Source organism: Leptodactylus fuscus, chromosome 3 (genome assembly GCF_031893055.1).
Source record: "Leptodactylus fuscus isolate aLepFus1 chromosome 3, aLepFus1.hap2, whole genome shotgun sequence".
NCBI classification, from domain to species: domain Eukaryota; kingdom Metazoa; phylum Chordata; class Amphibia; order Anura; family Leptodactylidae; genus Leptodactylus; species Leptodactylus fuscus.
Genome location: NC_134267.1, coordinates 182,771,008 through 182,793,063, shown reverse-complemented (window position 1 = coordinate 182,793,063; position 22,056 = coordinate 182,771,008). Strand labels below are relative to the sequence as shown.

Below are 22,056 nucleotides of genomic sequence, written 5' to 3'. Positions count from 1 at the left end.
TGTTTTTTTCTGCAATGTGTGGATGAGTAACCACAATCTCATTCACTTTGCTGGGACTGTAAACTTCTGCGTTTCCGCAAAATGGGACCTTAGCCTAAACAGCAGTTGGATTTAGGAACACAGCATTGTATTATATGGTTGGTTATTCACTAGGAAAGTCATTGGTCATACTACATATCTCCAGCAGCAGGTTCTGCAGAAATAAAGTCTCCCAACAGCTGCCATCGCTGGTAGTTTTAGCAGCCACATAGGAGACAGCTCAGCAACAAGTCATCTGCATGCTGAGAGAGTCGCTATCCAGATGAGACATAGCATTGTACAAATAACGTTTAATAATGAATAAGTGTTACAACATCTCACACAACTAACTACTGTGTATGGGATATAAGTTGTAGATAAATGCAGTCATGCTTTGTTTTATACAGTTTTACTTTTCCTGTTTTACATAAGAAAGTACAGTCAAAGTTATCTGAACTCTTCATTCGTCTTCCTCTTTATGGATCATATTTGTTTTGGATGGTAGAAGTGATGAAATATAAAAAAAAGTCCTCAGGAGTTAAACAGGTCCTTCATTCTGTAAACAAGAACACAGATATTTTATATATATATAAAGCTTAATTGTAAATGATAAAACAATCAAAAAGAAAAAAGCAATGCTACAGTGTATGAGTATAAGTGTATAAGAAAACTAGCAATCCCTGCAGACTTCATCTTTTTTCCACTTGTAGTCTAGGAAGGTATAAGGACCATGAATATTTTACAATAAAAGCCACAAAGCAGTTGATATCTTACAGAGTAAGACATTATCAAGACAAAACCAATGTAAACAGGTAAAATGTACAACAGCTGCTAGGCAGCATACATTTCAAATTCTGGAGCACAGGTTGACATGCGCCAAAATTATGCACCACAAAGAGAGGAACATCACATGCTGTTTAGCACCATATTATAATTATTTTTCTGATGGAATGACATGGAATCTGTTCAAAGGAATTTTTAGAAATGACCCTTGATTCACATCTGCATTTGGTAATCTGTTCGGGGAGATCTGCATGGGGACCCCCCGAACGGAATACCAAACGCACTGGCAAGCGATGTGCAGTGAAAGAACACGGACCCCATAGACTATAAGGGGGTCCATGTGCTTGCTGTGAGATCTCCACACGAGTCATGCAGACAGAAAAGTAGATCGTGAAGTACTTTTCTGTCTGCATGTTCTCTGCGGAGATCTCGTAACAAGCACATGGACCCCATTATAGTCTATGGGAATCCGTGCGCTTTCACTGGCACATCGCTTGCCAGTGCGTTTGGTATTCCGTTCGGGGGGTCCCCATGCGGACTCCCCCGACCGGATTACCAATGCAGATGTGAACGAGGCCTTAGGCCAGTGATGGCGAACCTATGGCACGCGTGCCAGAGTGGGCACGCAGAGCCCTCTATGCCGGCACACGTGCGGTCACCCTGATCGCTCACTAACGGGGAATCCGGTACAGGATTCACCATTAGTGAGCGATCACTGACTTCAGCTGGTTGTGCAAATGCACATCCAGCTGAAAGCTGTCAGTGTAGGACGCACGTACCGTGCGGCCTACACTGTCTACAGACTGTGACCTCTGCACCGGCGCGGGTGTGATGACGTAAATTATCAGCGCGCGCAGTGAACAGAAGAGAGGACGCCCGTCAGCTCTTCAGGTAAGTATATTTATATTTGTGTACTGTCTGGGGAGGGGGCTACTGTGGACCATTTGATGCTGTGTGGGAGGGGGCTACTGTGGACCATTTGATGCTGTGTGTGAGGGGGCTTCTCTGGACTATTTATTGCTGTGTGGGAAGGGGCCACTATGGACCATTTCATTTTGTGTGGGAGGGGGCGACTGTGGACCATTTGATGCTGTGTGGGAGGGGGCTACTGTGGAGTATACAAGTGTAATCCTGTGTGGGGGCCACTGTGGGGCAGATGGTACTGTGTGTGGGGGCCACTGCGGGGCAGATTTTACTGTGTGTGGGGGCCACTGTGGGGCAGATTGTACTGTGTGGGGGCCACTGTGGGGCAGGTGGTACTGTGTGTGGGCCCTTCACTACTTATAACACACAGTATCTGTTTTATAGCTGACGTGATATTAGTACAGGCCATAATAACATTGCACGGTCACTATAAAACGAATCCTGTGCGATGTAAGTAGTGAACATTAATTGTTAAAAAGTAAAAAATGCAGAGACCTTTACCTTTCAGTACAAGCTCTGTAAAGCCCCATTCACACGACTGTAATTTGTGGGTCCATAATTGTCTGCAATTGTGGATCCACAGAGTTTTAAGGTTAAATTGCTGTGTTGGCACTCCGCGATAATTTATTGGGTTTTGGGTTGCAGTTTGGGCACTCGGTCTCAGAAAGGTTCGCCATAGGCTGGATGCAGCTGTAATTCGCTTGTGTATAATTGGCCTGGTTGAACTGCAGCCTTACGCCTGGTTCACATCTGTGTTTGGCCATTCCGTTTGTAATCAGAATTTCACAAATTTCAAAAACTGATTTCAAATGGTGTGGATGAAAACCCATTCATTTCAATGGGTTTTAAAAGTAATCAGTATGAAATCAGTTTGTGCCATTTCCGTCTGCTTTCAGTTTTTTTGTGTGGAGAGAAAAGTAAAACTTGCAGAACTTTGTCTCCATATTGAAAGTAAGGATTCCAGATGGACAGCAAACAATCAGTTTTGTTTTAAAGGGATTCTATCATTAAAACGTCATTGTTTTCCTTGCTAACATGGCGGAATAGCCTTAAGAAAGGCTATTCGTCTCCTACCTTTCGATGTCTTCTCCGTGTCGCCGTTCGTTAGAAATCCTGTTTTTTCTTCGGTATGCAAATGAGTTCTCTCGCAGCACTGGGGGCGGTCCTCAGCGCTCAAAGAGCACTGGGGGTGTCCCCAATGCTGCGAGAGATATCTCCAGTGCCAAACTCCATCTTCCATCGCGGATTTCTACCGAACGGCGGCGCAGAGAAGACATCTAAAGGTAGGAGAAGAATAGCCTTTCTTAAGGGTATTCCTACGTGTTAGTCAGGGAAAAAAAAAACATTTTAATGATAGAATCCCTTTAACATTGAGGTCTATGGAAAACTGATTACATACTGAGAGCAATCAGTTTGTGGGCGGGTTCACATCAGCGTCCGATCTCCGCTTTGCAGCTTTCTGTCTTCTGCCTGAGAAACTGGACAGGAGATGGAAACCAGCAGTCAGTTTTCAAACCCATTCATTTGAATGGGTTTTCAAAGTGTCCACCTGTGAGCGACCGTGAGCATCTTTTGGTCTCCGCGGTGAAGATGCTCACGGGCGGACACCCACTGCCGGGTTTCCGTCTCCTGTCTATTTTCTCAGGCAGAAAATGGAAACCCACAAAGCGGAGACCGAGCGCAGATGTGAACCCGACCTGTGTCTGTTTTGGGCATGATCAGAAGGGGGAAGAAAAAGAAAAACTGATTAGTCAAAAACTGATTACATACTGATTAGGGCAGGTTCATACCTGCGCCCAGTCTCCGCTTTCGGGTTTCCATCTTCTGCCGAGAGAAACTGGACAGGAGATGGAAACCCGGCAATCAGTTTTCAAATGATTTGTGTGGGCAGTGCGTGGCAAGCACACAAACCCCATTATAGTCTATGGGGTCCGTGTGCTTTTACAGTTTGTATTCCGTTGTATTGCGTTTGTATTCCATTCGGGGGGTCTCCATGCGAACTCTCCCCGGACAGAATACAAATGCTGATGTGAATGAGGCATAAGGCCCGGTTCACATCTGCGTTTGGCAAATCCGTTTGAAACACTTTACAGGATGCCTGACCTGGCTGGGAATGTGGGAAAGGAAATGATCTGTTCCTTATTTAAAGAAAGATGTGCATTGTCTTAGCTTGAATAAAATACATTTACAGGACATAAGAAGATTAAAGACATATCATAGTTATGTGTTTTGGACCATTAAAAAAACATGAAAATGGTTATTTAGATGAACTTACCCCACAGCATCCACAACACTTGCAGTCTCCGCAGATTGTCCCAATAAGGCCGTTAATAGCTTGAATTGCACAGAGAACGCCTTGTACTAAGCCAATTACCAAGAGGATTGAGAAGAGAGTCAAATTCCAGGTAATAATAATTTGGGTGTCTAATTCACCTTTTTCACCTTCTTTGTATACTTTGCACAACTTCCATAATGAATGGTCTCCTAAATAATTTCTAAAAACAAAAAAAATATTTAGTGTAATAACTTGTTTAAGTAATGACAAACATCACTTCAGTTTACGTATTTTTCATAAATGTTAAGGGTGAAGCCATACATAGTAGAATAAGCTATATTTTGGGGTTTTTTCAGCCAAAGCCAAGAATACGTTCAAAGGCTGAGGTCTCACGTTGAGACCTCTTTTGTTACAGATTTTGCTGCAGTTTTTTGAGCCAAAGCCAAGAATGGCTACAGAGCGAATGGGAAATATATATGAAGTTCTTATACGTCTCCCTTCTGCTCAATCCACTCCTGGCTTTGGCTGAAATGTGTGAGATTAGTTTAAAGTCACAGATTGTGACACAAGGCTAAAAAAATAAAAAGCAGCAGAAAAAAACCACAGCAAAAATGCATCTTCAGGTACCAGGACTATATAATAAATAGAGCTGGAAATGGAAGGCTCCATTCACTGTATAGCTGAGGTGCCAGAGTACTGGTTCTGCTCCTGGCTCCATCCCTTGTATGGTTTTGGTGCCCACAGGCTGCCTGGAACAACTGATCTGTGCCAATCCCAGGTGTCATATACCCACTGATCTGACACTGACAGATTCAACAGTAACAAAAATCCCCCCCCCCCAGCTTCCAAGAGCCAGTGTAAGGAAACACAGCAAAAAAATGCTGCAGAAAAGAATAACACATTTTTTGGACAGCATTTTTGATTGCATTTTTGCATATTTTTCCCCTGTTATACCTATATGGTAAACGCCAGCATTTCCACAGGTATAATTGACGTGCTGCGATTTTCGAAAATGCAGATTTTCCGCTGAAGATTATATTTTTCTGCAATGTGTGAATGGAATTAGCCAGAATCCCATCCACTTTGCAGGTACCTTAAAATGCAGCATTTTTTTACTGCAGTGTTTCCACTGTGGTCAAAATGCTGCATTTTCGCAACATGGGGCCCCCGGCCTTAAAGAGCTATTCTATATAACATATTTTAACATACCAATTGGATAACCACATAAAAAACTAGTATTAAAAATGGTAGTTGAAGAAGAAATTTAGTTTTTACCAATTCCATAAATATATAATGAATGTATTACCTGTGTAAAATGTACACAGTAGAGGTAGTATGGGTGAACATCCCCATGTGTAAGGCCTTATGCATGTGGCTGTCCATGTGCATGAAAATGTATGAGCAGTGGTGTAACTACCGGGGAAGCAGCGGAGGCAGCTGCCACAGTGTCTGGGACATTAGGGGGCCCGGCGACAGCCGCTACTGCTGCGTTTTTTGTTTTTTTTTAATAGGCCGTTACCAGCTGGAGTTACTCCAGCCAGTAACGGGCCCTACTTACTTACCTGGCAGGGGCCAGGATCGGTAATTGACACCGTGGGTCCGCAAACATCATTATTATACTCGGGGGGGGGGGGGGGGGGGGGGGGTCTTTTCAGACCCCCGAGTATAATGATCGGAGGCCCAGGACAGGTAAGCGAACAGAACAAACAGTGTTACTTACCTCTCCACGCTCCGCGAAGACTTCGGGGTCTACTTGTGTGTCTCCGATTATTATACTCTGGGGTCTGAAAAGACCCCAAAGTATGATAATTGTTAATGGGTGTCCACAATGGAGCATAATACTAGGTGATGGGCCACTATGGGGCATAATACTGAGTGAAGGGGCCACTATGGGGTATAATGCTGTGTGCAGGGGCAACTATGGAGCATAATACTCGGTGAAGGGGCCACTATGGGGTATAATGCTGTATGCAGGGACAACTATGGGGCATAATAGTGCGTGCAGGAATGTGGGGGGGGGGTTGGGGTCTTCGGCGTTGGTCGGAGGGGGGCCCATGTCAAAAGTTTGCCACGGGGCCCTGCCATTCTTAGTTACGCCACTGTGTATGAGGAGTTCCATCTGTACTATGGAGTAAGGTCTGGTTCAAGTGGCGTAAATGTCGCAGTTTGGCCGTGGCAAAAACTCTTTAGCAAACACCACAGTGTTTTACAGTCCCTAAAAATCCCATCCACGGACATGCTGTGATTCCGAAAAACATTGTAGTTTTGGAAATTGCAGCATGTCAATTATACCTATGGAAAAGCAATGCGGGAAAAAACACAATCGCCACTTTGGTTTTTCCCGCAGTGCTTTTTGCTTCAGCCCGCTTTTTCTTTTTTTTTTTTTTGTACAATGTTTGTGTGCATGTAGATGTAGAAGACACACAGAAATAAGATAGTGGTCAAAAAGATGAACTTGTTTATGGTTTGTAAAGTCAAAAACAGCTTATATGAAATAGTCGTCTCAGATTTTTGTTGTTGTAGAAAGATTCAATTGTAATTATACACATACCCATCATCGAAAGGATAGCCCCAAAGATTAACTCCAAGTACTTTTCCCAAAAAGCAAACTGGACCTTTGTTTAAAGCAACTGCAGAGATAATGAAATTGTATGCAGCTCCAACAAATCCAACGGCAGCAAAAATGATGGAAGAAAAATTCTGCAAGAAAAACACAAAACATGAATTGCTTAAAACATTGGTTTAAAATTTGACTTTGTGAATGACTAGTCATAAGCAGCACCTTGTGTGTTTCTGTTCTCAATCAATCCTGCTGAAAAACTGCTAAAAGGATCCATTCACATGCAGTAAAGTGGTGCTAATTCTGGCATGATAACTCGTGTAAGAATCAGCATTGACTTCAATGGGTTCCGTTTCCCAAACGGAACAAATTCAAATCAGTGGAAGGCTTTTTTACCCATTGAATCACAAGGACACGGAATCTGCGTCCCAATCTGGCTCACAAAACCGCCTCCCATTGAATTCAATGGGTTCCTTTTTCCGTGAGCAGTCTGTTACCGCTCGCAGAAAAAAGAAGCGACAAGCCCTTTCTTCATATGGATTCCATAGTGGAATCCGCCGCAGAGTTTGCGGTGCAACACTCCCTCCCGACTAGGCCCTATTATTTACAGTCCTATGAAAAAGTTTGGGCACCCCTATAAATCTTAATCATTTTTAGTTCTAAATATTTTGGTGTTTGCAACAGCCATTACAGTTTGATATATCTAATAACTGATGGACACAGTAATATTTCAGGATTGAAATGAGGTTTATTGTACTAACAGAAAATGTGCAATATGCATTAAACCAAAATTTGACCGGTGCAAAAGTATGGGCACCTCAACAGAAAAGTGACCATTAATATTTGGTAGATCCTCCTTTTGCAAAGATAACAGCCTCTAGTCACTTCCTGTAGCTTTTAATCAGTTCCTGGATGAAGGGATTTTGGACCATTCCTCTTTACAAAACAATTCAAGTTCAGTTAAGTTTGATGTTCGCCGAGCATGGACAGCCCGCTTCTAATCATCCCACAGATGTTCAATGATATTCAGGTCTGGGGACTGGGATGGCCATTCCAGAACATTGTAATTGTTCCTCTGCATGAATGCCTGAGTCGATTTGGAGCAGTGTTTTGGATCATTGTCTTGCTGAAATATCCATCCCCGGCTTAACTTCAACTTCGTTACTGATTCTTGAAAATTATTCTCAAGAATCTGCTGATACTGAGTGCTATCCATGCGACCCTCAACTTTAACAAGATTCCCGTTGCCAGCATTGGCCACATAGCCCCAAAGCATGATGGAACCTCCACCAAATTTTACAGTGGGTAGCAAGTGTTTTTCTTGGAATGCTGTTTTTTTTGGACACCATGCATAACGCCTTTCTGTATGACCAAACAACTCAATCTTTGTTTCATCAGTCCACAGGACCTTCTTCCAAAATGAAGCTGGCTTGTCCAAATGCGCTTTTGCATACCTCAGGCGACTCTGTTTGTGGTGTGCTTGCAGAAACGACTTCTTTCTCATCACTCTCCCATACAGCTTCTATTTGTGCAAAGTGCGCTGTATAGTTGACCGATGCACAGTGACACCATCTGCAGCAAGATGATGCTGCAGCTCTTTGGAGGTGGTCTGTGGATTGTCCTTGACTGTTCTCACCATTCTACTTCTCTGCCTTTCTGATATTTTTCTTGGCTTGCCACTTCTGGGCTTAACAAGAACTGTCTCTGTGGTCTTCCATTTCCTTACTATGTTCCTCACAGTGGAAACTGACAGGTTAAATCTCTGAGACAACTTTTTGTATCCTTCCCCTGAACAACTATGTGGAACAATCTTTGTTTTCAGATCATTTGAGAGTTGTTTTGAGCAGCCCATGATGCCACTCTTCAGAGGAGATTCAAATAGGAGAACAACTTGCAATTGGCCACCTTAAATACCTTTTCTCATGATTGGATACACCTGGCTATGAAGTTAAAAAGCTCAGTGAGTTTACAAAACCAATTTTGTGCTTCAGTAAGTCAGTAAAAAAGTAGTTAGGAGTATTCAAATCAATAAAATGATAAGGGTGCCCATACTTTTGCACCGGTCAAATTTTGGTTTAATGCATATTGCACATTTTCTGTTAGTACAATAAACCTCATTTCAATCCTGAAATATTACTGTGTCCATCAGTTATTAGATATATCAAACTGAAATGGCTGTTGCAAACACCAAAATATTTAGAACTAAAAATTAAGATTAATAGGGGTGCCCAAACTTTTTCATAGGAATGTATAAGGGAAGAACTATTTATAATAGGCCTATAATAAGGGGGGGGCATAGATATATATGGAGGCAGCTATTATAATGGGGTCACTTTTATTTATAAAAGGGTAACTATATAAGGAGGCTATTCTTAAATAGGCTATTATTTATTTATAAGATGGCTAACATTGATAATGTGGACTATTATTTATAAGATGACCTATTATTTATGAGAGGGTTATTGTTAATAAGGGGGAATATTTATAAGGGAGCACTACTTATGGGGGGGCTATTACTGATATGGGCACTGTTTAAAAGCAGGGACTATTATTTATGAGGAAGCAATATAATAACTGATGAGGGGGTGCAAAAATTCATTAGGCGGTACAAAATTGCTTATTTGAATTGTGTGAGGGCATAAGGGGATGGTTGTTACTATTTTGAGGGCAGAAAGGAGGCATTATTAAAGGGGCTGCCACTGGAAATATGATGGCATTGCTGGTATATCAGCATTTGGGGCCCTGCTCTTAATTTTGCCCAGGGCCATAGTTTGCCTATGGCTTCCTTCACACTATGTAATGCTCTGCTCATTTTGACCATTTTACACGTGTAAAAATACACATGTAAAATGTATTTAGCCATTGAGTTCAATGGCTTCTTTTTTTAACACGTGTATTTTTGTGTGCGCATTTTTGCGCGCACAAAAATACACGCATTAAAAAAAAGCCATTGAACTCAATGGCTAACTACATTTTACACATGTATTTTTACACGTGTAAAATGGACAAGATGAGCGGAGCGTTACATCGTGTGAAGGCAGCCTAAGGGCTCATTCACACTACGTAAACGGCAGCTTATTCTGAACGTAAAACACGTTCAGAATCAGCAGCGTATAAAGCAGTTCCCATTCATTTCTATGGGAGCCGGCATACGAGCGCTCCCCATAGAAATGAATGGACTGCTTTTTTTCACTACGAGCGCTCCCATTGAAGTGAATGGGATGTGCTCGCGTGTACGACTCGGCATGAGCAGAGCTGTCGTTTACGTAGTGTGAATGAGCCCTAAGGGTGAGTTCACACTGAGGTTTTTGGATCAAAACCTGAGGCGGACTCTGCCTCAGGTTCTGATCCAAAAGCTGGGTCGCCGCATCTGAAAGCCGCTGCACTGCACCAGCATCCAGCCGCACGCTAGATTTAGGCCGAATGAATGGGCCTAGTTCGGAGGAGGGAGTGTCTTCAGGCTGAATCGTGAGGCGACTCAGCCTAAAGAATGAACACATCGCTTCTTTTTTCCGGGAAGAAACGGCTCCCGGAAAAAGCTCCTGAGTGGCTCCCATTGATTTCAATGGGATTTCCCATTGATTTCAATGGGAGCCATCTTTTTGGTCAGGGTTTTAAGGCAATTATGGCCTCAAAACCATGACCAAAAAACTCTGTGTGAACTTACCCTAATTGAAGAAGAAAGTCTGCAGAGGAAACCTGGCAACTGTGTTCCCGCCACAATTTTTCCCACAGCACTTTTTTGCTGTGGGACAAGACATGGGGCCACATGGGAGGCAGATTTTAGGCAGAATTTGAGGCAGATTCCACATCAAATTTCAGCACCTAATTCCTGCATGTGAACACCCCCTTAAGCTGCTACTTGTCCTGATTTATGCCTCAAAGAGATGTGTGCACAGCCTAGGTGTGTGGGCCTTTCTGCGACAAAATCACAGTGGTCTGTGTAACTCACCATTGGCTTGATACTAGTGGATCTTATTTTCCATGGCCAACTTATATTTGTTGCTGATTTTGTTGTGTTTTTTTTTTTTTTTTTTTAATTCAAAGCCAGGAATATATTGAACAGATGGGATAAATATAAGAGCTCAGTGGCGTAATTACCGCTGTAGCAGCAGAGGCAGCTGCCACAGGGCCCGGGACATTAGGGGCCCAGTGACAGCCGCTACCGCTGCTATCATTATACTCGGGGGAGGGGGGGGGGAGGGGGGGTTTCGGACCCGCGAGTATAATGATTGGCGGACCGGGAGAGGTAAGAAACTTAAAAAACACTGTTACTTACCTCTCCACGATCTGGGCAGGGTTCAGCCTAGTCGTCTGACGTCTCATGACCCCGGCCTGCGTCCTGGGTCATGTGACGTCTGACGTCATTGAAGATCGACTACTTCGGAGGACGACAGCGTAGGAGACGGGAGATAAGTACAGTAACAGTAGTTCAGTTTAGTTTAGGTATAGTAACAGTGTTTTTTTAATGTTTTTCTCCCCCTGGGTCTCCAAATATTATACTCTGGGTTCTAAAAAGACCCCAGAGTATAATAGTTGTTTATGGGTGTCCACAGTGGGACATAATACTGTGTGCAGGGGCCATTATGGGGTACAATACTGTGTGCAGGGGCCACTATGGGGCATAATACTGTGTGGAGGGGCCACTATGGGGCATAATACTGTGTGCAGGGGCCACTATGGGACATAATACTGTGTGCAGGGGCCACTATGGGGTATAATACTGTGTGCAGGGGCCACTATGAGACATAATAGAGCGCGCAGGAATGCGTAAGAGGGGGTTGGTCGAGGTCTTTGGTGACGGTCAGGGGGCCCCATGTCAAAAGTTCACCACGGGGCCCCACCATTCCTAGTTATGCCACTGTAACAGCTCCATTTACTGTATATTCCCTATTCCTTTTGTAGCCATTCTTGGCTTTGGGTCAAAAAACCGAAGTAAAATCTGCAACTAAAAACCCTGCATCACCCCAACATGGGACCTCAGCCTAAAGTTTTTTTTATTAGTTTGTTTTTTTTTTAAAATGTAGACTGTGAGCCCCATATAGGGATCACAATGTATATTTTTTCCTATTAGTATGTCTTTGTAGAATGGGAGGAAATCCACGTAAACACGGGGAGAACATACAAACAAACTCCTGGCAGATTTTATTCTTGGTGGGATTCGAACCCAGGATTCCAGCACTGCAAGGCTACAGTGATAATCACTGAGCTGCTGTGTTGCCCCTGCCTAAAGTATTTTTGACAATGTTATCCTATTCAAAGCAGCATAGGACAGAGGGAGACAATGATGGACACTATTTTTAGAAGATCTTGATTTTCTATGCTTATCTCTGATTACATGGAGTCATAGTTTATACACAAGGGAGATGCTTATGAGTACATACACTAGGTTGTTTTTTTTTTTTTATCATCTGCCTCTTTTTTGGCCATATATTTTGCAGGTGCCCCTTTTTTTCAGACTCGTTTTACTTCGGTGCTTATTCATGATGTAGGCACACTTTCTTGTTAAAGGGGTTGTCCCATCACAAGGATCCTATCTATACTGCTTGTTAATGTGGATGCAAGACTTTTCCTAAATACATTGCTTCAGCAAAACTGCTTTGTCTGTCCACTATATCACTTTATTCATTTTTTTTTTTTTTTTTTTTTTTTACACATCCCTTGATTTATCTGGTCATAAGTCAAGTGATGTATCTGCCTGCTCTGAGGGGGGAGGGAGGAAGGGCTAAGTGCACGGGAGCGAGCCTGGAGGGGGGGGGGGCACCAATACAGACCCGGCATCCGCTGTAATAGAGAGGCGGATGCCGGGGAGTGTAGACGCCGGCACAGGTGAAGCCAGCAGCGGCAGGAGTGATGCTGATATTCCAGAGGGGAGGAGAGGGGGCGGAGGAGCGGAATAGCAGCATCGCTCCTGCCGCTGCTGGCTTCACCTGTGCCTCTATTACCGCGGATGCCGGGTCTGTATTACATTGTGAAGGCTGTAAGTCTGATGCCTAGTGCATCGGCAGCGCACACGCAGGGCCAGCGGCGTAGAAGCAACGACTTCTCGCCACTGGCTTTGCATATGTAACCCCGCCCACCAATGACGCAACAAAGCCGGAAGACAGAAGAATTTACTGCAGCGAAGAGTGGTGAGTATGCGACGTGGGACAACCCCTTTAAATGTGTACATGTGAGTTGGTTTAGAGTTCAGGTTTTTTTTACATGACAAGGTCTATTGTATAGAATACTATATAACATATATGACAGCTTAACGTCTATCATACGTGTTCCATTTTCCATGTCTGATACACTAATAAAGTGATAGTTCTGTTGCTTCCACGTGGATACTTACAGCAAATCTCTTTCCACAACTTTCATTACCACAGCATCCACAGCAATCATTATTCTTCATACCCAGAAAGACTAGAGCTGGAAAAATCATCTGCATAAAGAGAAGAAAAATGTATTTCACATTAATGTCAATTCTGGTCTACTGGGTATCCTAGATTAGGGGGCGTTCACACTACCGTCGGTGTCCGACAGGTAGTGTCCGCTCCTAGTGTCTGCTCAAAATCTCTCACGGACATTAGCAGCGGACACTAGCTGTGTCCGTGACACCTGTCATTTATTTCAATGGGCATCGGGTGCGTTCTTTTGCACTCCGTGCCCGTCCTTCCCTGTCCGCAAGTGAAGATGTCCGACTTCACAAGCGGACAGAAAAACCCTGCATGCAGGGTTCTTCTGTCCGCTTGAGAAGTCGGACATCTTCACTTGCGGACAGGGAAGGACGGGCACGGAGTGCAAAAGAACGCACCCGATGCCCATTGAAATGACAGGTGTCACGGACACAGCTAGTGTCCGCTCCTAATGTCCGTGACAGATTTGGAGCGGACACTACCTGTCGGACACTGACGGTAGTGTGAACGCTCCCTTAAATGGTTCAGCTACAGAAGGTATTTATCCATATTATTTGTGAATTATCTGAACACATTGATCCACCAAGATCAAACATTGCCAGAATATATGTGCTCCAATATGGTAAACAAAAAAATTATATTTTATAACTTAAATTAAAAAAAAATCAATACTGCACAGAAAACAATCAATACACTAATAGTTAAAACATCTAAAAAAATTAAAGAGGACATTTTACGACCTTCACCATCTCCTTTCAAAATGGTGAAAGTCAGCAGTGGGCTACATCAAGGTTCTGGCATAGACCCAAGACTTTGTAATCTCTTTATTACAAATCTTGTGGGTGGGATTGAAAGTATCTTTGCTGCAAGTTCATAGGATACTTAAAACTCGGATTGTAAAATATCACAAAAAGACCCAGATAAATTGGTAGCATGGGTAGGAACATAGCAAAAGAATTTTAATGTTGGCAAATCGAAAATAGTGCACCTAGGCCAAAGTAAACATATTATTGCATATATAATACCAAGGAGTAAAACGGGGGATAACTGAACAAAAGAATGACTTGTGTATTCTAGATACAAGTAAGGTAAGTACTCAATGTCAAGCATTAGCAGCCAAAAAAGTCAGATTAAGACCGGGGCCCCACGGGACGTAAACGCTGCTATTTGCCTGCAGCGGAGATGCTGCGGGAAAAATCGCGGCGTTTTACAGTGCAAGTAAGGGGGATGGGATTCATGCGAATCCCATGCCCACTTTGCGGAAGAAATCGTAGCGTGGACACGTTGCGATTTGCAAAGTCGCTGCGGCTTTGCAAATCGCAGCATGTCAATTATATCTACGGAAATGCCGGCGGCTTTCCCATAGATATAATTGTAACAGAAAGTCCACGGAGGAAAACTCTGCAAATTTTTTGTTGAAAGCGCTGCGGGAACAACTGCGGCGGGAACACATCGCAGTTCTTCCTACAGCGCTTTCAACAGAAAGTTCACAGAGTTTTCCTCTGCTGACTTTCTTTTACCATTATATCTAAGATTTTTCCTGTGGTGTTTCCGCCCGCGGGCAAATCGCGTCATTTCCTGCCTGTGGGGCCCCGGCCTTAGGGTCTATAACATGAGAGATGAAAACATAACAGGACTGCAAAGTAATATTACCCCTCTATCAAGCCCTTGTAAGACCACAGTTTGACATAAGAATTAGAGAACCAGCCTACATGCACACAGCAGTGAAAACAAAGATGAAACTGTCAGTTTTTATTTGCTATTTTCCATCAGTGTGTCACTTATTATTGATCAGTTTTCTGGCCATCTGGCCATTTTAATGTCTGTTTTGTATCAGTTTATCTGTTTTAACTGTCATTTAAAACAGATGAACTTCATGGATCTTTTTTTTTTTTTTTTTTTTTTTTTTTGTTATCCAACACCCTTATCTGTTTCTAAGAGCTGTCAAGCAGATGCAAAACAGACATATTGACATGTACTGGTCTGTCAATTCGTCAAAACATATCCTTTTTTTAACGGTACATTAAAATAGTCCATTAGAAAACAGACCAGTGTCCTCATTGACTTCTAAAAACGGATATATAACAAACAACAAGAAAAAATCTTTTACACATCCATTTTTCACCTTTGTCTGCAGGTAGGTCCTTGGAGAAGGCTCAAAGGTAGGCAACTATATTATTACATGGTTAAGGATTTGAGATCATGTGCTGAAGGGAAATGGTTATAAGTCGCATGGCAACACGTCAATCTCTCAAGAATTTTATAGTTATTTAAACCCTTCGCGACACTCACCATACAGCAAACGCTGCTGACATTCTACTTTGAACAATGTTCACATTATCAAATGGGATTTGAGTCTTTCTTATAATAAGAGACGCCTTAGGGCGGGTTCACACCAGCACCTGGTCTCCGCTTTGCAGTTTTCCGTCTTCTGTCCGAGAAACTGGACAGGACACGGAAACACAATAGTCAGTTTTCAAACCCACTCACGCCTGTGAGCGTCTCCATAGTTTTTTTTTTTTTTAACCTCCTTTTTAAGTCCTGCATGTCCAACTTTGTGTCCGGTTGAAAAAAAAAACAAAAAACGGTTTCTCTGCGGAGAGGCACAAGACACTCACAGGAGGACACTTTGCAAAGCTATTCAAGTGAATGGGTTTGAAAACTAACTGTTGGGTTTCCGTCTCCTGTCCAGTTTCTTGAGCAGAAGACTGAAACCTGCAAAGCGGAGACCGGGCGAAGGTGTGAAACCGCCCTTAGAGGTAAATATATATGCATAGATAAAGAAGTGGCACAGTGGGGTCTATTTACCCTACCTTGGAAATCAGTTTTCTCATGCATAAGACGTGAAAAGTCTCAATTTCTGTAAACATGGATGAGTTTTTGTGCAAAAATTACGACTTTTCCTGTTTTGTGCCATTCTCTCCACTTTCCAAAAAGGGCAAACCTGGTTGGTTATCTAGGTAGGTCAAGGGCAGTTTTTTTCTTTTTAAGATGAAGAAGCTTGTACTAATTATTGTGATATTATTTATTATTAATAATTATAATTTTATTTGAGGGCAGAATTTGTAAACAGGCACAGTAATCAGAATTTCGTAGCTATGGAATCACCATCCTGTCTTTTATTAGCTATGTGATCTGTACATGGAAGTATTACAATTGTAAAATAGCTTATTTCATTATATTACTGTATATACTCGAGTATAAGCCAACCCGAATATAAGCCGAGGCCCCTAATTTTACCACAAAAAACTGGGAAAACTTAATGACTCGAGTATAAGCATAGTGGGGAAATGCAGCAGCTACTGGAAAATTTCAAAAATTAAAATGGTTGTAGTTTTTGGGTGCAGTAGGTGCTGGGAAAGGGGAGGGGGTGTTTTGGTTGTCTGTCTGCCCCTTCCTGAGTTTGAGAACAGTTTTTTTTCTTCCCCCACTTGGAATTCAGTCTGGCTGAATATAGGGTATCTGCAGTGTTCCTATTAACCCCTTCCCGACGGAATAGGAGCACTGCAGATACCCTATATTCAGTAGACCGGGCACTTTCAGACAGAGATACCTAAGGTGTAAGTAGTAATTTTCTACTTTTATATCTATTTAAGGAGTGATTTTAGAACTTTTTTTTTTTTTTTTTTTTTTTAAATCTTTTTTTTTTTTTGCACTATTTTATGGTTCTATACATTAATATTGTGGCTGGTCATAGACCCCCCTCCTAAAAAAAAAAAAAAAAAAAAAAAAAAAATTTTTTTTTTTTTTGCTGACTCGAGTATAAGCCGAGGAGGGGCTTTTTCAGCGCAAAAAGTGGGCTGAAAAATTCGGCTTATACTCAAGTATATACGGTGCTCTGTTTTTATCAATTTGATTATTAACCCCTTCCCGACATGCGCCGTAATAGTACGGCGCATGTCGGGTCTGTAACTATGGCGACCATCATAGCCGCCGGGTGTCTACTGCTTTAAGCAGTAGACAACCAGCTCTGATGCCTCCGATCGGTCCCCGGACCGATCAGAGGCATTAACCCCTCCAGCGCCGCGGTCATGCAGCCTGCAAAAGAAAGGATGCTTTTTTGCAATGCATTGCAATGCATTAGCATTGTAATGCATTGCATTAGTGATCAGACCCCCTGGGGTTCAACACCCCTAGGGGGTCTAATAAATGCAAAAAAATAAATAAAATAAAAAAGTTAAAAAAAAATATAAAAAAATATAAAAATAATTAAAAGTTCAAATCACCCCCCTTTCCCTAGAACACATATAAAAGTAGTTAAAAACTGTGAAACATATACATGTTAGGTATCCCCACGTCCGAAATCGCCCGCTCTACAAATCTATAAAAATATTTTTCCTGTTTGGTAAACGCCGTAGCGGGAAAAATAGTTGAAAGTGCCAAACCGCCGTTTTTTCATTGTTTTGATTCTGATAAAAATTTGAATAAAAAGTGATCAAAGCAATAACATTTCCCGAAAATGGTAGAACTAAAAAGTACACCCGACCCCGCAAAAAAAGACGCCCTATGCATCCCCGTACACTTACGTATAAAAAAGTTACGGCCGTCGGAATATGGTGACTTTTAGAAAAAAAAAATTTTTAACACAGTTTTTGAATTTTTTTTAGGGGTCAAAATGTAAATAAAACCATATAAATTTGGTATCCCTGGAACCGTATCGAAACACAGAATATAGGGGACATGTCATTTTGGCTGCACAGTGAACGCCGTAAAACCAAAGCCCGTAAGAAAGTCGCAGAAATGCATTTTTTCTTCAAATCCACCCCATTCTGAATTTTTTTCCTGCTTCCCAGTACATTATATAGAATAATTAATGGTAGCATCATGAAGAAAAATTTGTCCTGCAAAAATTAAGACCTCATATGGCTCTGGGAGCGGAGAAATAAAAAAATTATGGGGTTTAGAAGGAGGGGAGTCAAAAACGAAAAACGAAAATCAAAAAATGCCATCGGCGGGAAGGGGTTAAAAACTATTAAATTATAATTATCAATTTAATTTTTTTTTTTAAGCTGGGATGTACGTGCTTAGAAAAAGCTTATTATATAAAAAAGACTTTTTACATAATAATAACAAGGTCCTGCCTAAACGAAACACATAGATAAAGAAGACATATTGGATGTCCACATACCATCTATACTATGGACTTGTCAAATATTCTTTGGGTGTGTAATTGTATTAAAAATGATAAAAAGCCTGTCTTATCTGTTCATGGCAAATACCAACTAAAATCTTGGTATTTGCCATTTTAGCTTTTCAATAAAAGAGCTACAAATTTGTAACAGCGGTGTCATGAGACTCAAATCCTTGACATTTTTTGCTTTTCTGACTTACTATCATAGGCCCAAGATGGCTTTTAGAATTCCCATACACTAATAGTGTACTCACCAGAACACCAGAACCCACGAGTCCACCAAGGTAAAAGACTTCTTTCGAGATGTAATCATTACTGTCTGCAACTTTACCAGCTGGGAAAAATAGCAAAATGTGTGCCAACACAGACAGAATAGCGAGAGGAATAAGGGTGATGCCCAAGCACTTTGCACATTTTCCTGAACACATCTTAGCAGTTCTAGATGTTATGAACTGGTTCACTGTTGGCCTTAAGAATCCAATATAATATAATCCCCCAGAGGCACTTCTGTTATCTGTGGTTGTAAGTTGACCTCACCAATTTATATGCGCCTCATCCTATGGATGTGAAAGATAATTTTCAAGGTAATAATTTGTCATGACAACTAATAACCCTGTTAATAATCTACTCACACAAGATACTGGCATCAGATTAACTTGTTACAGAATGGATATATGAGCATATTATTTCTACAGCTCAATTGCAGTATTGATGTTGCTTACAGAAATGTGTCATTTAACATTGTTTTACAAAAAAAAATATAAAGCTTTATCTCCTCAGCATTTTCCAAATTGTACACTTGTGTTCTATTGTCCTTTAAAGTTCAAAAACAATTTACCAAAACGCTGGTAACCAACATATGATTTTACACAATCTATACAGTATATATGATTAGAATTTGAAATATTGAATATATTTCAAAAACCTCTGTTAATTTCTGATATAGCTTTGAGAGACCTAAATATTAGCAATACAATGTAACTCTGAACAAAAACTGCACCTCTCAAAGTATTTAAAGCACTTTATGTTATGGTAGAGTCCCTGGAGCAAATATCAAAAAATTGCAGGATCTGGTTAATAACAAAGAGCAAAATAACTAGCTGTTTCAATCATATACAGTGTTGAGAGAATGGTCCCAGACACCCAAACGCCTTCACCTGCACCAGCTACAAGGCCAGATGGACTCTGCTGAATTTGGGATTCAAAATATCAACATAGAAACCGTACAAAAAAAAAATTACTCCACTATTAGAAATCAGAATCAGAACCCACGATTAACTTATTGTCACAAACTGAATTCACTGGGTCTTGAACCCATGACTTCCTGGCTATGTTCTGCGGCCTTAACCATAGTACTATTTGGAATCCTGTTTTCCTCTGTGCTTTACCTTGTCTGGTCTCTTCTGTTGGAGTAATTGGTTTATTAAGATCACCTGTTCTGTGGCCAATCACAGTTTAGCCTGTCCTATATAAACTCACAGCTTACTCCATCCTGTGCCTGATTATTCTGGCTGTCTGCTCCCTGTTGCCCTGAACCTCACCACTACCTTGCTGCTCCTGTGTACCGAACTTTGCTAACGCCTGACCACGATTGATCTACTCCTCCTGTGTACCGAACTTTGCTAACGCCTGACTACGGTTGATCTGCTCTTCCTGTGTACCGAACCTTGCTAACGTCTGACTACGGTTGATCTGCTCCTCCTGTGTACCGATCCCGGCAAACATCTGACCACGGTTTCTTCTACCTCTGAGGTACCTTTCCTCCATTTGTTATTATTTAAGTACTGTACCATTTGGACTCCAAATCTGATAACTAGCATCGTTACACTTATAAGGCTGATCAGACTCAGGAGGACAAATCAGGACAGTAAATGTCCAGGCCAGTAGACAGTTCAAGAGGAAACGTCTAAGTCAGGGTCAGAAGACAAGCAGTTTTCCAGTAACAAGCCAAGGGTCATTTCCTAAAGATCACTTCAAAGTCAGAATCAGAAGACAAACGTTTTTCAGGATTCAAGCCAAGATTCAGTTCCCAGAGATCAGTGTCAGGACGTGAGTTGTTTGCAAAATAGTTGTGTATTTTCTGGTTGCGTTTGTCTGGGGATTTGAGCAAGAGTCCTATGGCTCTCTAATTGTTCTCTTTGCCACTGAGCTGTGGAGTCAGGGGTTGGATAGCTGCCTCAGTGTATACTAGAGCTGGTTTGGTGTCTCTGTAGATGCAAGTTTCAGGTGTTTCACATTGTCATCAACCTATTACCGTTACGGGGTCTGTAAAAGGCTGACTGCTGGTTTCAGTTCTCGCTGGTTTTTGCTGTTACCAACTAGGATTCTTGGCCCAGTTTAGGAGGAGTGTTTTGTGGAAGTTGCACGGTCTCAGGAGCTGATTTGAAATTGCTGTGAGTTTTTTTTTTTTTTTTTGTATGAGAGTCTGTTTAACCCTCAACATTTCTACTCAACCCCTGTCCTGCATTTCTGGTTGCCTGACACTGTTTTGGTATTAGTGAGTTTTTGTTTAGGGCTTCAGTTTTATTTTGCCCCTGCCCTGTGATACCCTTTCCTCACTACTCCACTGTTCCTCTCTTCAAACTCCTGTTGTGTGTTTTATGGTTGTGCTGCGCCTGTTAGTTCCCCAGCACATCCCATCCTAGTTGTTTCTGTTTGCAGTTGCACCCATTCTTTCATTAGGGGTGACCACCTTTAGCATCCCAGTCCCTAGCCTCTTTCAGCTCTCACCCTACCTGTCTGTTAGATCTTCGCGTTGAGAGCCAGAAGTTGTCAGGGCCAAGCTTAGCTTGGGTACAACTGACCAACACCCTCAGGAAGAGCCTAGTCAGCCATCGTAGTGCCAGGGAGAGTTTTCCTACCCCATTTCCATAGGGGTGCAGCAGCATTCAGTATATGGTTGCTCGGGCATTGACACAAATGTGACAAGTATGAAACTGTCTAACATGTATGAAAGCCAAATATGGTATTATACTCTTGAAAAATGAAAGATGCACTAGCACTTGGCTGAGGTGGAAGGGAGTTTAGATAAGTCTCCTGACGCTAGGTTCACACTAACATTCGGCTTTCCATTCTTCGGGTCCGTTTCAGGACCTGAGAAACAAAAAGCTGATCCACTTAAAAAGTGAACAATATAGAAGCAGAAACAGGAAGGGCACTCACCCATAGACGAACATCATCTAAAAATCATCCTTTATTAGGGAAAATATTTCGTAAAAAACAACCATAAGGAGGGAAGGAACAGCAAATATGGCGTGAAAAAGGCAACAGCCGTTTCGCGCTCACCTGAGCACTTCTTCAAGCCTTCAATGTATACACCGTTACACAGTTGTATGCATTGAAGGCTTGAAGAAGCGCTCAGGTGAGCACGAAACGGCTGTTGCCTTTTTCACGCCATATTTCCTGTTCCTTCCCTCCTTATGGTTGTTTTTTACGAAATATTTGCCCTAATAAAGGATGATTTTTAGAAGATGTTCGTCTATGGGTGAGTGCCCTTCCTGTTTCTGCTTCTATATTGTTCATTCTGTAAAGATAGTATTTGGATGTTGAGCACCCCCAGACTTATCACTCATACTGGTTGTCTCTTCGTGAAAATATTTACGTATTTTGCATCTTGGATTTGATCCATACATGTTTTGTCACTAGCAGTGCCATCCTTATCTTCTCTGGACCACTTAAAAAGTGGTTACCCATGGAAAGCCACAGACCCCTAGACTAAAAGGGATCTATACAATTGCCAAAAATATGAAGAAAAAGGTCCGCATTCCTTGTGTTCTTCTTTTAAAATATACCTTTCTACAGTTTCAAACGCAAACTAAAGACGCATCTTTTCAGACAAGCCTATCACAATGTCTAACGTAAACCCTTAACCCTCCTCTGTCCCCGCTCCCACATTTCCCCACATGATATGGTGTCATCTCATGCTAACTTTATAGGTCCAAGCTCCATCCACATGTTAAAGGACACG

The 22,056-nt window shown here is 42.0% G+C and overlaps 1 protein-coding gene across 1 annotated transcript; it reads right to left on the bottom strand.

The window, feature by feature from the left end:
• Positions 1-314: 314 nt before the first annotated feature.
• On the bottom strand, positions 315-18,595 carry LOC142196761 (transmembrane 4 L6 family member 4-like). Its single transcript, XM_075266734.1, has 5 exons — positions 18,344-18,595; positions 12,895-12,984; positions 6,552-6,700; positions 4,001-4,220; positions 315-574 (listed from the first exon to the last, which is right to left on the bottom strand). The coding sequence occupies exons 1-5, from the start codon at positions 18,515-18,517 to the stop codon at positions 557-559; spliced, it is 651 nt and encodes a 216-aa protein (XP_075122835.1). The 5' UTR covers positions 18,518-18,595; the 3' UTR covers positions 315-556.
• Positions 18,596-22,056: the final 3,461 nt, after the last annotated feature.